Source organism: Notothenia rossii (assembly GCF_949606895.1).
Source record: "Notothenia rossii genome assembly, chromosome: 4".
NCBI classification, from domain to species: domain Eukaryota; kingdom Metazoa; phylum Chordata; class Actinopteri; order Perciformes; family Nototheniidae; genus Notothenia; species Notothenia rossii.
In genome coordinates this window covers 55605861-55621429 of record NC_136902.1, presented here as the reverse complement: position 1 = coordinate 55621429, position 15569 = coordinate 55605861, and the positions used below count along the sequence as shown (strand labels likewise).

The window sequence follows — 15569 nt, the reverse complement described above, 5'->3', positions numbered from 1 at the left end:
TTATATACATAAAAATGTAAAAAGGCAATTAATTTGGTTTGACTGGTAAACAATCTGGCTTTAAATCAACCAGCCACCTTTAACAGGAAGCCAAAAGTACATTTTGGACACTTATTTATAGAGGCAGAATTGAGCATTTGTGCTGTGTGTTTTATTTTTAAAAAGGAAACTCTGCCTTGTGTGTTGTTTCCTCCTCCCTCAGGACGAGCCGAGCACGCTGCAGCTGCTGAAGAAACACCTGGTCCTGGAGCAGACCATCGAGGACTACGCTGAGACCATCGGCCTGCTCTCACAGCAGTGTCGACAGCTGCTGGAGATGGGCCATCCAGACTAGTGAGCCTTAAAACACACACTGTTTGTTTTCTGTTAGTTTCCAAAGTCAACCACGAGAACCGTGAAAAATAGAGACCAGGCGATATCCCTCTCCTTTAGAAAGTTGCCTGTGAGGACTAAACCAGGGATTTTTTAGCCCTTTCTCCCTACATTTTGTATATAATTCTAATAAAAGCCTCATGAAAATAATCCCATGACAGTTCAACATCACTAATGAGAGAGATCTTGTTCCAATCAAAATCCCACAGGTCATGAAAAAATGCTTGCTCGCAGAAATGTTTAAAACCACGTTTAAAAACGATTTGTGGTCTTGTTTTTGGAAGCTTAGCTTGCCTGATTGTAGCTATAGCGCAATGATCACTCATATCATTTGCAAAAATACCAATATCCAAAAACGTATGAGGCGCATTTGTTAAAAATAAGTCGATAAGAGACAATTTATCTTGGTGTTTAAGATTAGGACGAGTTGGGCTATTGATAAATTGTATACGTTTAAAAGAGTCACAGGTTGATTTAAAACTATCGGAGACAGAGGACAACCAGTCCCAGTTAAAGTCTCCAGCAATTAAAATCTCATTAAAATCCAAGCAAGATAACTGATGACTCAGCGATGATAAAGCCTCAATGCTTGCTGAAGGTGGTCTATAGCACCCTACAACAGTGATAAAATGACCCTTAAGAAGTTCCAATTTCAGCGCAAGTAGTTCAAATTGTCTGCTGAGAGACACAGATGATTGGATGGTAGCATGACATTTTATTTTTACATCAATTGCAACACCACCACCTTTTCATGAAGAGTTCTAGGCTGAGAGCACGGAGAGCACCCACATTTGACACTGTAGTAGCAACCTGTCAATCACAAGGTAGTCTCGCCCTGAAGATTCTTACAGTTTATGAAAATGTTTGTTTTTATTTACAAAAATAATTTCAGGTAAAGGGATTCCTACATACTTCAAAATATACTTTCAAGATAATTCACAGATTAATATTAACGCAACTCTAATCTCATCAAATCTCCACCCCCCTCAGTGTCTTACTCATAGAGCTACATTTTTCATCTGTTTGAGGAGAACAATGATCTGGAATGGCCTTCCAATCATAACAAAAAACTGTACTTGCTAGATTGCTTTTAGAAAATACCTGAAAAATCATTTCACCAGTGTATAATGCGTAGTTTTCATATTCTCATCAGTGTGATTTTTTTAAAATTGTAAGTATAATTTATGTTCTTGATTTTTGCCATTTTTATTGAATGTAAGTAATATATATATTGTATATTGATTTTGTGTTTTATATTAAATTATGGTTTTTAACATTATTTAGGTAGAGGCTTTAAATAAGCCCAATGGGTTGTTTGACTCTTCTTTCACTGTTTATACTTTCTTATCGGTTATCTTTGTGTCATTTAACAGTGCAAAAACTGTCCTGTGTTTTCCTCAGCGAGCAGATCAGCAAGCGTCAGTCGCAGATCGACCGTCTGTACGTGTCTCTGAAGGACCTGGTGGAGGAGAGGAAGAGCCGCCTGGAGCAGCAGTACTGGCTCTACCAGCTCAACAGGGAGGTGGACGAGCTGGAGCAGTGGATCGCTCAGAGGGAGGTGGTGGCCAGCTCCCCTGAACTTGGTCAAGACTACGAGCATGTCACGGTAAGTGTACGAACGGATGGTGTCTGTAGATGTCACAGAAGTCAGATGTTGAAAAAGCATCTTGAATGCATATGGAGAATGTACTACTATCTACTAAACCTCCAGGTCCTGCAGGAGAAGTTCACAGACTTTGCGTCAGAGACGGGCAGCGTGGGACAGGAGCGAGTAACCGCCGTCAACCAGATGGTGGACGAGCTGATCGACTACGGCCACGCGGAGGCCGCCACCATCGCTGAGTGGAAAGACGGGGTGAACGAGGCCTGGGCCGATCTGCTGGAGCTGATGGAGACCCGGGCGCAGATGCTCGCCGCCTCACACCAGCTGCACAAGTTCTTCTCTGACTGCAGAGAGGTAAGATGCCTGAAGAAACACAGATATGGGGTTATTAACCGTAGAGTAAAACTGTACAATATCATATGTTACAATTATACAACAAGAAAGGACATTTAATGTAAGAATGAGCCGATTGATTTGGTTTTACCCTAACCCTATAGTTAAAAATTGCCTACCTCAGATTTCTCAATTCTACTTTTTCAACTGATTTCCTTCTTCAACCACACTTTTTTTTATATAAGACACCTTCTGAACTGCTTGTGTTCTTTTGTGTTCAGGTTTTGGCCCAGATCGAGGACAAACATCGGAGGCTTCCTGAAGTTCGGGCTCGGCAGGGCAGCGCTGCCAACACCAGCACGCTGCAGAGACTAATGCACAGCTTTGAGCAGGACATACAGCTGCTCGTCACACAGGTACTGCAACATGCACCTGAACACACAGCATGGGACATAACTGTTGCAGAATTTAATTACAATACCTAAAAGACCTGCCCCAGTGATGATGTTCATTCTGTAAAGGTCAACAAAACGTTTTCTCATGCTAATTCAGCAATTGTTTATAAGTAATTACACAGCAGATGTTTGTTTAGCATGCATGCCTTCTTTAGCGAGGAGTGCCTCACATTCAAACGAACATGGAGTGATTATTTAAAATCAGTAAAATAGAAATTCAAATTTTGTTTGTATGGTTTTTAAACTGATGTTTTTCCTTTGCATCATTTTGTTCTTTCTGTTTTTGTAAGAATTTGTAATATACATTTATATACATTTATTTTTTATTTTACATAAATTAACTGAAATGGATTGAAAGTACATTTGGTTATTTACGAGACTGAGTCTGAATGTACTTGCTCTGCATTTCATTTAAAAGTGTCTAGTCCCTGTCATGCACCTGGTGAACAGAGCAGTAGGATATTTTACTGAAGAACAATGCAAAATCACAGCTGCTCTTTGTCAACTCCACTGACAGAGCCTGTATCATTTGGCCCTGACTAAACACAGCTGTCAGAGCAGCTGTGTTTTGTGCGTCATTTGAAAAAAAACGTTTTTGTATTTATTTTAGTTTCTTCCTCGTTCAGCTTATCGTTTTTCTAAAATCTGCCCTCCCGCTCTGCCAGGTGCGTCAGCTGCAGGAGAGCGCGGCTCAGCTGAGGACGGTGTATGCCGGGGAGAAGGCCGAAGCCATCGCCTTCCGTGAGCACGAAGTGATGCAGTGCTGGAAGGAGCTGCTTACGTCCTGCGAGGAGTGCCGAGTACAGATTACCACAGAGACCGACAAGCTGAGGTTCTTCAGCATGGTCCGAGATCAGATCACTTGGATGGAATCCATCATCTGTCAGATAGGGACAGGAGAAAAGCCTAAGTAACTACTCTAAATGAAGATGGTATGGTATAAAACGTGTCAAACTTGACCAAGACAGTAAACTACAGTTATGCCTTCAAGCTACAACATACCGTACGTTTCTAACACATAGGATTTGACATCGTAGGACCTAAGTATTCTATAAGTGGGTATAAAAAGCTGTTTGTAGAAAGTAATTAACAGGCAGTTTGTTTGCTGAAGTTTGTGGGGCAGTGAGCTAAGTGTGTGTGTTCTGTGTCCTGCAGGGACGTGTCCTCAGTGGAGGTGCTGATGAACTATCACCAGAGTCTGAAGAGTGAGGTGGAGGCTCGCAGCCGCAGCACTCTGGAGTGTATCGAGATGGGGAAAACTCTGCTGGCTGCTAGAAACCCGGCAGCTGAGGAGGTAACATCAGTTTATAATGATATTTTAAATGAAACACTGCTTCCACCACCACAACAACAACCTCCATTTATGTGATGTTTATTTGAAGATAAATGGATGTAAAACCCTTTAACCCTTTATACAGAACAAGGTGTCTGGTAATATTTTGACCATTGTTACTCTGATCCCTGTTTTGCTATAATTATAATGTCACTGATTTTGATTCTTAGATCAAGGAGAAGCTAGACAAGGTAATCACCAAGCAATACGAGCTGTCTGAGAAGTGGGACAACCACTGGGATGCCCTACAGCAATGTAAGCGCACACACACACACACACACACACACACACACACACACACACACACACACACACACACATAAACAGACCTACAGTTTTTCACAGACACACAGAGACACACATATCAACAATACCTAAATGTAAAAAAGAGAAAATAGCTGATATAAGCTTCTGCTATTGAACATTATTGTGTGTCCCCCCTCTCAGTGTTGGAGGTTCACCAGTTTGCGCAGGAGGCTGTGGTGGCGGAGGCGTGGCTGACCGCTCAGGAGCCGCTCATCAGCAGCAACGAGCTGGGGGCGAGCGTAGACGAGGTGGAGCAGCTGATTCGTCGGCATGAAGCCTTTCGCAAAGCTGCTGCCACCTGGGAGGAGCGATTCAGCTCACTGCGACGAATCACCACGGTAACACCATCATTATCAGCATCATCATCATTTTTCCAATGAAAAAGTTGTAAGATCCAATATACTGAAATCATTGGCTAAATACTTATGAAGAGCTATGTTTACAGAATTGCTCAAAATCAGTCACTCATGTTAAAGCCCTTAGTGACTCATCAGTCTTGAAATGTGATTTAAAACAGTTTTCTTTCCCCAGGTGGAAAAGTTGAGAGCAGAGCAGAGTCAGCTGCCCCCGACCCCTCTGCTGGGTCGTAAAGTCTTCCTGGACCCCCAAGATGCCTCAGCAAATGTATCCACCCTCCCCCGCCTCCCGCTCTCCCCCATCATGAGACAGACCATCTATGAGCAGAACGAAGCCAATTCTCCTCCCTCACCCTCACCCGCCACACCTACACCCTCCCCCTCATCTGTGGCCCGTCGGCTGGGGTCCACCGTGGCTAATTACACCCCCGTGATGAACGGTTCCGGCTACCGCCAAAGCCTGGAGGCGCGGCAGGGCAGCGTGGTGGGTTTGGCTGCAGGACTAGGCCAGCCCACCCCTTTCTCCATCGCCTCGGTTGCCACGGCAGCCATGCTTGTTTCAGCCAATCAGGCGAGAGAGAGCCCCAGCCCGGCGAGAGAGCAAGCAACAAAGGGGATGAGTTACCTCCAGCCATCACAGGCGGCAAGATCTCCAGAGGTGAAGTCGTCCCCGTATCTACGGCAACCCAAAATCAAACACCTGGATGACGCAGTGACGCCGCTGCTCGTGGCCAGCCGGCTGGAGAGGGCGAGAGAGCGGGAAAGGGGGAGGGAGAGGGAGATAATGATGGGAGAGATAGGGACGGAGAAAGCGGAGGTGGCTGTGATGGCTGAGGTGGTGCTTACGGAGCCGGGCCGGGAGCGCCTGCACAGCGAGCCCACCAGAGGGCCCCGGGGGTCCAGAACTGACCCGCTGGGCCACGCTGAGCCTCAGGTCCACACACACGGTCAGCACAGGATAGAGCGGCAGCTGTCCAGCGAGCAGCTGATCCAGGCCCGCAGGGACGAGCTGCCTCAGGAGGTGTGGAGGGAACAGGCCGAGAGGCGGGACAGGAAGACGCTTGAGAGGCAAACGTCCAGTGAGCAGGAGGGCCCCGTGGCCCCCGGGGGCCACGAAGGCCGGCGGAGAGAGAGGGACCGACACCGGCTGGACAGACAAGAATCCAGCGAGCATGACACCGGCAGAGAGCAATCTGACCGACGCTCAGGAGGAGGGTGAGACTTTGTGTTTGTAGTTTGTTTTGTCTAATGTACTATGTAGCTAATATTAATATGTGGACAAGAGGAGCAGGTTATACACTACTCAAAAGAAAAACATTGTATACATTTATTGGATTTGGAAGTCGGTGTATATTTCTGTTTAGCACCATACATATATCACTCATGAATGTAGGATATCCTCTTTGTAAATGTGTATTGTCTAATTGTCATTGTTTTCTACAGAGAAAAGAGATCCACCATGGCAGAGATTGTAGAGCAGCTGCAGGAGAGAGAAGCAGCACAGGTCAGGAGACTTATGTTGTGTTTGTGCTAATAACTAAAGTGTTTATTTGTGTGTGGCTCATTTAGGCAGGGTTTGTAAAACACAGTGCAAATAAATAAACAAACTTACTTTACTTTTTTTTTCTCCAGTTTACACAATTTTGAAATGTTGAACTGGTCAACATCTCCTCATGTACCTCAAGAGTGAGTCTGTATAATGAGCTTTGTAGACAAAAGCACTGGATTATGTAGAGTAATAACGAGTATATGTGATTTTGGGTAAATAAATCTATCTGGTTATTTGACAGAGGCATAGACTGTACTTAAAGATGTCCGACGCTTCTCTACTTACTCCAACTTTACAAAAATGGCTTCACATTTTGAGCTGTCACGTCTTCCGTCTTTATATACAGTCTCAGGTTAGAGTGATCTGTGATGACCTGAAAACAGACTTACATATGTGCTTTAGATGATAAAAATGTAATACCATGAGCCCAATTCTTACTGACTCCACCCACCTTCAGGCCCGTGGAGAGGTGGCCCGCCTGCCTAATGGTGTCCCAGAGAAAATAACCAAACAGTCACTGGAGCGACCTCGAGCTCGGGACAGACCCAAACCACGGCGCCGACCACGACCCAAAGAGGCGGGAGAGACCACCCGGAGGTCCCGGTCCGCTCCGGCCCAGAGCAGCCCGAGCGTCCCCCTGCAGCCCACGCACACTGCACATCACGAGGGCTTCCTGTTCCGCAAGCTGGACATCGAGACCCTGAAGAAGAGTACCAATAGGTGGGTGTTCAGGGTCATGTAGAGCAGAACATCTGGTCGAGCAGATGAGAGAGAAGGAGAGTGGACTCTGGTGTCATAAGAGTCAGACTGATCAATTAATTCATTCATTTGGTAATCCAGGAAGGTCATTTCTCAAATTGTTGGGGTAGCATATTTATGGTGTGTACCACAAGAGTTCCCATATTTGCAAGTTATTTTCCACATCAAATGAAGACTTTGCATTGCGCTAGTTGTTGCTAAATGTAAACTTACTCTTTATTATCGATGGATGCCAATTCTACAAATAGTATTTTCCGCTGTCTGTATCTCATGACATCAGAGCCTCCTCCGTTTGTTGATTCAACAATGATGACAGGGGCATGACTTTAGCATGCTAAGCTAACACGCTAACACACTCCGCTGACACTGCGTCTGACATGTTAAACCGATGCATGATGGCACAGAGGACCCAGCAGCAATTATAATTTTCGGCCAGGAAAATTATTTTGAGAATAAAAAGAAAATATTATTTAGAATTTTTGTTACAATATCTGACAGGCAGTCACGCACACAGGCTATAATGTCAGAATAGAGAATGTACCTACACCTGAAGGATGCTTATTGTACTTTTATCCATGTTGAGAGTGAATTGACACACAGCACAGGCACAATCTGGCAGCGGGGTGCACTGACGCTGATAGTGGATCAATAAGTAGGTGGACAGCGCGTGGTGCTGAAATAGCCAACATGCGGTGTGTGGTTTGAAAAAAATAACACCAGCTCACTAAATCATTCAAACGTAATGTTTACTTAGGATATCAAAACATTGACAACAAAATCGGAGAAGCCGCTTGATCATGGAGGGCGAGGGGTGGTGGTGCATATGCTGCCACCCCAGTTGGCAGCTTTGTTTCGAAAAGTTGTGGCTCATCGCACATGTATGAGAGAAAATCCCTAATGTCCGAGTGCAAGGGAATGCAGCACAAGCCGCGAGCCTTGTAACCCTTCCCCCGGCCCTGGTGCGAGCATGGAAAAGTGATTGACGGCGATTTCATTTGAACAGGACGGCGCAAAACGAGAAGCAATTTAAAAGATAAGTCTGTTCAAATACAGATAATAGCCCTGGCTTTTAACATGGGACTGAAATGGGGCTAGAGAGGACGAGCCTCCCTTTGGGCAGGTCTAGCCAGAGGCTCTGGCCTTTGATTATGTTCTGGCCCGCCATCTAGTGGCTCAGACAAAAATTGTTCCAAGGCCAAACTTACTTACCGACCCCAGGTGTATAGCGTGCAACACCCTCTGTCCTCTGTCTGACCCTCTCAGTCACAAGGGAAAACTCCTAGGAAGGTAAAAGGTGAAAGTCTAACCCTTTAGCAGTATAAATAAGAGCTGGTTCAGAGCAGGCCTTAGCCAGCCCTAACTATAAGCCACATACTGATTTAGAATTGATTTGTGCATCAGGAACTGCAATGCAATGGTTATCATAATGTTTTATACAGTTGCACCTACTCATTTACATGTGCCTGTGGCATTACCCATTTACAATCTGTGGTTGATTTAACCATGTCAAAGCTATTTTGTATGCTTGTAGTGGTTGGGTGTATTTCACAATTAAGCAATTACCTGATGAAGTAAAAAAACCCATGCAGGATTTTACCATATTACATTACATTACATGTTACTTGTTTGACGCTTTTATCCAAAGCGACTTACACACTCAATACTGTGGGCAATCCCCACAGGAGCAATTTGGGTTGAAGTGTCTCAGGGACACAACGACATGCTGACTGCAGTGGGGTTGGAACCTGTGACCCCCTGATCCGAACACCAACGCTCTATCCACTGCGCCACACGCCTCCCATATGACTTATTGATAGTGGCCCCTGGAGACCCTCCAGACTTAAAGTTACGTTCATAAAAGTCTATTTGATGTATGTCATCTATGATTATAAGGATCAGAAAGTAAAGACGACAGTTACATGAAGTAAATGAGCAACCCACAGAGATCTCACCCTATGTGAAACATCATGCATGAAGCTTACGATGCCTTCAAATCTAACACAAGCCCGCAGAACAAAGACTGAGCAGCTGGCCATGAATGTCAGGGGGAGAGGTACATGGAGCTTTTGATGGAGTACGTACACTGCCTTGTGCCCAGTCTGGTAGTCTGCACACACATACACACACACACACACACACACACACACACACACACACACACACACACACACACACACACACACGCTCACTAACTGGCCTCCATAGATGACCGCCCTGCTTCCTCCAGAGACCCCAACAGCAAAGTGTTTCTCTGCACTGCCCTGTAGTGGCTGGGCTGACCACGCACAGCTAAAGCTCATCCCCTCCAGCTGTGATGAGTCCCACTCACGTGCCCACTCTTTGGATGAATGTCGCGTATGTACATGCCCTGTAATGTACATGGCAAGGTAATCCTGAATGGCTTCAATCTGGACGAAGTGTGAATCTGCAAACAGCTCCTTGTCTGGCTTATTGTATATTCTCTCTTTTTGCCCTTTATTCAGTTGTGATTGGAGGAGAAGATCTACAACTTTTTCCTCCAATCAGCACTGAGAAGGAGAGGATGTACAGTCAGTTTGAGAGGAAAAGTTGAGGTTCAACCTGTCTCTGTTACATAGCTACATGACGAGGCACTGAGTATGTTTATGTGCACATTAATATTCTGGTGTTATTCAGGAGAACAACGTTTTACTTATAATAACTTAGGTACATGTGATTGGTGTGTACATCAAATAAAGATAAGCATTAGAACAAAACTTGTTTTGCAAAATTGCCAATTTCAGAATAGTGTTATTGGATTATAATTAGTGAATTTAACAATTGACTTCAATAGATTCTTATTTGTACTTTAATTATACCCTTGTTAATTCTATTTTGTATAATTGATCTCCAAAGTAACTAAATGTATCAAATACATCTAAGAAAATAAACAATATTTGCTTCTGAGATGTAGTGAAGAAGATTAGAATACCGTAGTTAGAATTATAGCATAAAATAAGTTTAAGTGACATAGCTCAAGATGGCGCTTAAGTAAAGTAAAGGAGTAAATGGACTTGCTTTCTACCACTGACAGCAATCATTCAGTCAGAATAGGAAGACTTCTGCAGCCATGTTGCCAGGTTTTGTTTACTGAAGGACCAAAGATTTAACCATATTTCACTCACGATTGTCAACTATCGCCTGGGGAAGCCAGAAGTGACATAAAAAGAGCCTTGAACCTTGAACTTGAAAATATTGATGGAAAGAAAAAATGTTGAGTGTTTTGTATTCAGATGATGTTAAAAGGGTCCCTAAAAAGTGATATAGTGAAGGTAAACTACTAATTACATTTATCTTCATTCAACTATCTGATTCTTAAAGGCCGTATGTGAATGAATAGAACATTTGGTAAATGGTACATTTATTTATTTATTTTTGCAATAACTGCATGATAAATATATATTGTATTTATTTTGATTTGAATGAACATTGTTTAAGAGAGCCTGTGATCTAATATTCTTATTGCCAACAACTGCCTCTGTTATTTTGTATCATATAGCAGACAAAATATCATAAAATAAGTTATAATAACTTAGACACCTTATCACATGCATCATTGTTCTTCTTCAGTCTAAATTCAGTTTCTGTAGGTTCTTTGAAATCGGGATATTAAGCTGCACACAGACAGCTTGCTCTGAGAAATATATATAATTGGGTGTGAGCTTATTAATTGGAAAGGCGTGTGCATGTAAACACGCTCAAAGAGATTAAAAGAAGCATGACTGACTTTAAGGTGTTAATGCCAAAATGCCATTTAACCAAACTCTCCCTCTCTTCTGCTCCCTCCTCGGTGCTCCTGGCTGCTCCTCTCCTCTCCTCCAAGGTAAGTCATATATAAGCCCACGCACAGAGACACACAAAGTGTACGTAGCCCCCTCCCCATCCCTCCATCCCCCCACCTCCTCCTCCGTGCGTCCGTCTGTGCGTCCGTTGGTCTGTGTTTGTTCAGCAGTGTGTTTCCTCCTCCCTTCTTGGCGCCGGTCCATCCCGCCCACCTGTCTGCTCCGGTCAGGTGAGTGAGGTGTTAGCTTAGCAAGAGCCACTCTGCAGTTCTTCCTGACTCCTCCCATCTCCCCCCAACCACCACCTTCCCCGTACCTCCCCCTCCACCGCCCCCTCCTCCTCCTCCTCCTCCTCCTCCACTCTCCCTCCCCTCACCCCTCCCGCCTTCCCACACCACAGCAGGTCTTGGGTCAACCTGTACTGCGTGCTGAAAGAAGGGGAGATGGGTTTCTACAAAGACGCCAAGAACATGGCCACGTCCTACAACAACGAGCCGCTGCTCAACCTGTCCCACTGCCACTGCGACGTCACCAACGGCTACAAGAAGAAGAAGAATGTCTTCACGCTCAAGTGAGGGGCTGCTACCATGTTGTACTCCTTCTCACCGGCGACATTTTAACCTGTTAAATTTTGTCGGCTGTGCTCTGTTTTTTTTACACGGCAGAAATGAATGTAAGGGGATTCCTCTCCTGATTTTAGAAGTTCAACTTGAGCTCCTATAATAAGTCTATTATAAAGTGTGGGCCAAAATTCACACATTCAGACCCGTAAGGACACAAATATCTCACTTGAAACCCATCTATACCACCGTTTGTCATCCCAAGGCCATTACAGAATAAAACCATGCATATAGTCAGGCATTTAGAAAACATTTAAATCTATTCGGAAAATTGTATTTTTTACTATTTTCTAAAAAGCATGATACATGCTTCTATATATGTGTATATGAATATGTAATAGTATTTGAGTAGTATTTGAAAGTGTAACTGACTTTTCTAACTGCTCAATTTAAATGCAACAATTTAAACTTAGTTAACAAACTGAGTAATCTTAAATGCTTAATTTAGAACGTTAATAAGCATCCTAGCACACTATTAATCATAACTGCCCCCCCATAGTCCATTAGTCTTCTAATTGTTGGTCTGGTCTAACTAAAATGTGCTAAGTCATTTAGTATTGGAAGAGTTACTGGTAAAGCCTGATTTTCAGCCACAGCCTGTTTTCTTTAATGCACTTCTGTTTCTCAATTTCATATTGTTCAGTGTTAATGCCAACTATTACTTAAAAAGGAAATATTCTGCTTATGTTCTGCTTCATATTTGCATCTTGTGACTGAAACCAGAGCCCAGTCTGCTCTGATTGGTTAGCTGGCCGGCTCTGTTGTGATTTGTCAACCACTTAGAAATGTCCCGCCCCTTACCCTATCAAATACAATGTGTTGAAGTGCTAGCCAATGGAATCGCGAGTGTTACACAGTGATGTCACTATGTTCCGGAAGTAAACAAAGGAGTCCAATGGAGGTGTTTCAGGCGTGGGAGAAAACCCCCCTCTTGAGGGAACTGAGGTTACCTACTGTAACCCCAGCTTCTATGAGTAAATGGCGCAGCCCTCTAAGGCTATCGCTATTGGGTAATCCCCCTGCGCCCCCACGCAGCACTGAAACACTTGTAGTCCACGCCCACCCGCAAGGTGGGCCCCACCCTCGGGCCTCCTTCCGGTATAAATAGGAAGGAGGCCCGGCAATCTGCTCCCATACCAAATAACTTTTCTTCAGCTATTCGTAGAGCCAGTGGGGCCCAGCGCTTAGAGGGCTGCGCCATTTACTCATAGAAGCTGGGGTTACAGTAGGTAACCTCAGTTCTATTTCGTATATGGCTTCGCCCTCTAAGGCTATCGCTATTGGGTTAAGGGCGAAGCATGATGTAGTCTGCGCCCCACTGGGTCCGCCCGGCACTAGAAGCACAGACACACCTGCTAAATAACACCCCATGCCTATTGTGCCATGCGTAATGGCGCATCACCGTCCCTGGAACATAGCAAAACATGCCTATCTTCCCGACGGGGTGAAGGCTGGGAACAATACATACCGGCCGCTGTGAGAAAGTAGAGACGAAGGTCCCACCTTGCGCAGCGATCATAGAGGGGGAACAGCAGCTCTCTGCGTGTCAGACAGGTAGGAGAGCGCCCAGCTGGATCCCTGACGTCACTCACTCTGACCAGGCACTCCGTACAAAGTGTGTCAGAGGAAAAAGTGACATCCCTCCTATAAGAGGAGAAAAGGGCCGCTCTCCGCGTGCCGAGAGGCAGGAGAGAGGCGCACAGCTGGCTACCTGACGTCACTCACTCCGACAGGACACCCAGTACAGGGTGTGTCAGAGAGGAATGGGAGACATCCCTCAAATAAAAATGAATAAACGAACAGGGGGAAGACCAAGATGCAGCAGTGCAAATATCTTCCACTCCACATTCCTCCGTGCAAAGCCGTGGAGGAGGAAATTCCTCTGGTGGAGTGCGCATTGATGTTCTCCGGGGGCTCCACCCCAGAGGAGACATGCCTGTGACACAGCCTCACACAACCTGTGTGACAGCCGTTGTGCAGACAGAGGTTGCCCGATCGAGCGCTCTCTATAGTGCACAAATAGGCGCTGAGAATGGCGCAAGGCAGCCTTGCGCGCCACCTAGCAAGACAGCGCGCGCACAGGACAGAGGAGATTTAGAAAAATAGCGGGGGTAAAAAACGCGCAAGACACTGTTCCCGGGATGACGGGAGTGTTTCTTGTATCCCATGGAACTGCTGGGGGGAGAGGCTTCTCTGTAAAGTGCCGTAATGGTCTTCATGGTGACGAGCCGCGCCATCGCCGCCGCTGCCCGTGAGGCAAAAGGGCTGCGAGGGAGTTTCCACACGCTGCCTTTCACTCCGTCTCTCCTCATGAGGCGCGTACACGCCCAGGGGATGAGAGGTGTGTGCATGCTGTCCACACGAGGCGTTATAACGGTGCTCGTGGTTATTATGACCGTGTATAGGAGGCATATCTGGGACAGAGGAATGCCGCGAGTTCTGCAGTTTATAAACCAATAGGTTAAAACAGCAGGCTTCTGCAGCGAATGAACCACCTCTGGAGTCCCCCTGTAGGAAGAGACCCAAGGGGATCATCACGTGACCAGCTAATGCCAACGCTGAGCAGCTGCGTCACGGAGAGGGCTGTGTGGGTTGTGACACGCCGGAGGAGAGCTGTCAGTTCTTCCCCTCGCTGCCGCGAGAGTCGCGCTCTCATGCTGGCTGAGTTTAACTCCACTCCCAGATAAACGATTGTCTGAGAGAGAAGAGGACAGCTCTTCTTCCAATTTATTATGAAACCCAGGCTTTGACAGATGCGATACGAGATGTACCGTCTGTAAAGCGACTTCCTCCCTGGAGCGAGCCAGCAAATAGCAGGTCGTCCAGAGGAAAACCACACTCTCATCCCTCCTCTGTGTAGTAGCTCCAGTCTTCTCTACACAAATGCGAGGAGCCAGGAAATATCCGAACGGCAGACGATTGTCTCGTCTGATATTCCCTGAATGGAAAACGCAGGAATTTCCTGTGTTTCGGGATGATGGGTACGTGGAAGTATGCATCCTTCAGGTGGAAGTGAACCAGTCGTCCTGGTGAACACATTCCAGCACCTGTTTGATCGTCAGCATGTGGAATACTGACAGATCCAGGATGTCTCATTCCCCCAGTCTTTTTCGGGATTAGAAAAATAACGGGAAGGAAAACCCCTGATTTTCCTCCCTTTGAGGAACCCTGGAAATATCCTCTTTCAACAGGAGTTCCAGCAGCTCGGATTGGAGCGCAAGACATAGCTTCTGGGAGGACAGGAGTGTTTCCTGTATCCCATTGAACTGTGGGGGGGGGGGGGGAGAGAGGCGAACTGCAGGACGTATCCTCTGCTGATCAGCCTGCTCATCCATCTGTCCATCAGACACACGCGCTGCCACTCTGAGAAACACTCTAAGAGCGGGCGCACATGCTCGAGATGTTCTGTGGTCGTCATGGCAACGAGCCACGCCAGGGAGCCTCCACACGCTGCGTTTCACTCCGGCTCTCATCATGAGGCGTGTACACGCTCAGGGGATGAATGGAGGTGTGTGCAGTGCTGTCCACACGAGGCGTTATAACAGCGCTCATGGGTTTATTATGACCGTGTGTAGGAGGCGTATCTCGGACAGAGGAATGCCGCGAGCTCTGCAGGTTATTAACCGAGGTTAAAACCGGCAGGCTTCTGCAGCGAGCCCTGCTGTCTACTTGATCAACAGATTAGTGGCAGCCGGCTTAATTAGCGAGCTCTGCAGGTTATTAACCGATAGGTTAAAACCAGCAGACTTCTTGCAGCTAGCCCTGGCGCCGTGGTGCTGCGGGCGCTGCCGCTGGGGGCACTCAGCCTGGAATACTGCACATTCCCCCGTTCTGGCTTCTCTGTGATGCCATTGCCCTCGCCGCCACTTTGAGGCGAAAGGGCTGCGAGGAAGCCTCCACACGCTGCGTTTCACTCCGACTCTCATCATGAGGCGCGTACACGCTCAGGGGATGAGTGGAGGTGTGTGCAGTGCTGTCCACATGAGGCGTTATACCGGCGCTCATGGGTTATTATGACCGTGTGTAGGAGGCGTATCTCGGACAGGGGAATGCCGCGAGCTCTGTAATTTATTAACCAACAGG

The 15569-nt window shown here is 46.1% G+C and overlaps 1 protein-coding gene across 4 annotated transcripts in view; it reads left to right on the top strand.

Moving 5' to 3' along the window:
• Positions 1–15569, top strand: part of sptbn4b (spectrin, beta, non-erythrocytic 4b) — a 154291-nt gene that overhangs the window by 132601 nt on the left and 6121 nt on the right. Inside the window, exons 31-42 of one of the 4 annotated variants that reach the window (XM_079675508.1) lie at positions 203–333; positions 1774–1978; positions 2093–2329; positions 2590–2724; positions 3429–3673; positions 3919–4057; positions 4267–4351; positions 4544–4740; positions 4934–5973; positions 6202–6262; positions 6765–7027; positions 11267–11437. In XM_079675508.1, the coding sequence (XP_079531634.1) occupies positions 203–333; positions 1774–1978; positions 2093–2329; positions 2590–2724; positions 3429–3673; positions 3919–4057; positions 4267–4351; positions 4544–4740; positions 4934–5973; positions 6202–6262; positions 6765–7027; positions 11267–11437 (2909 nt within the window). Of the gene's footprint in view, positions 1–202; positions 334–1773; positions 1979–2083; positions 2330–2589; positions 2725–3428; positions 3674–3918; positions 4058–4266; positions 4352–4543; positions 4741–4933; positions 5974–6201; positions 6263–6764; positions 7028–10907; positions 11438–15569 lie in introns of those variants that run through there. The other 3 variants (XM_079675507.1, XM_079675506.1, XM_079675509.1) reach the window with 3 other exon arrangements.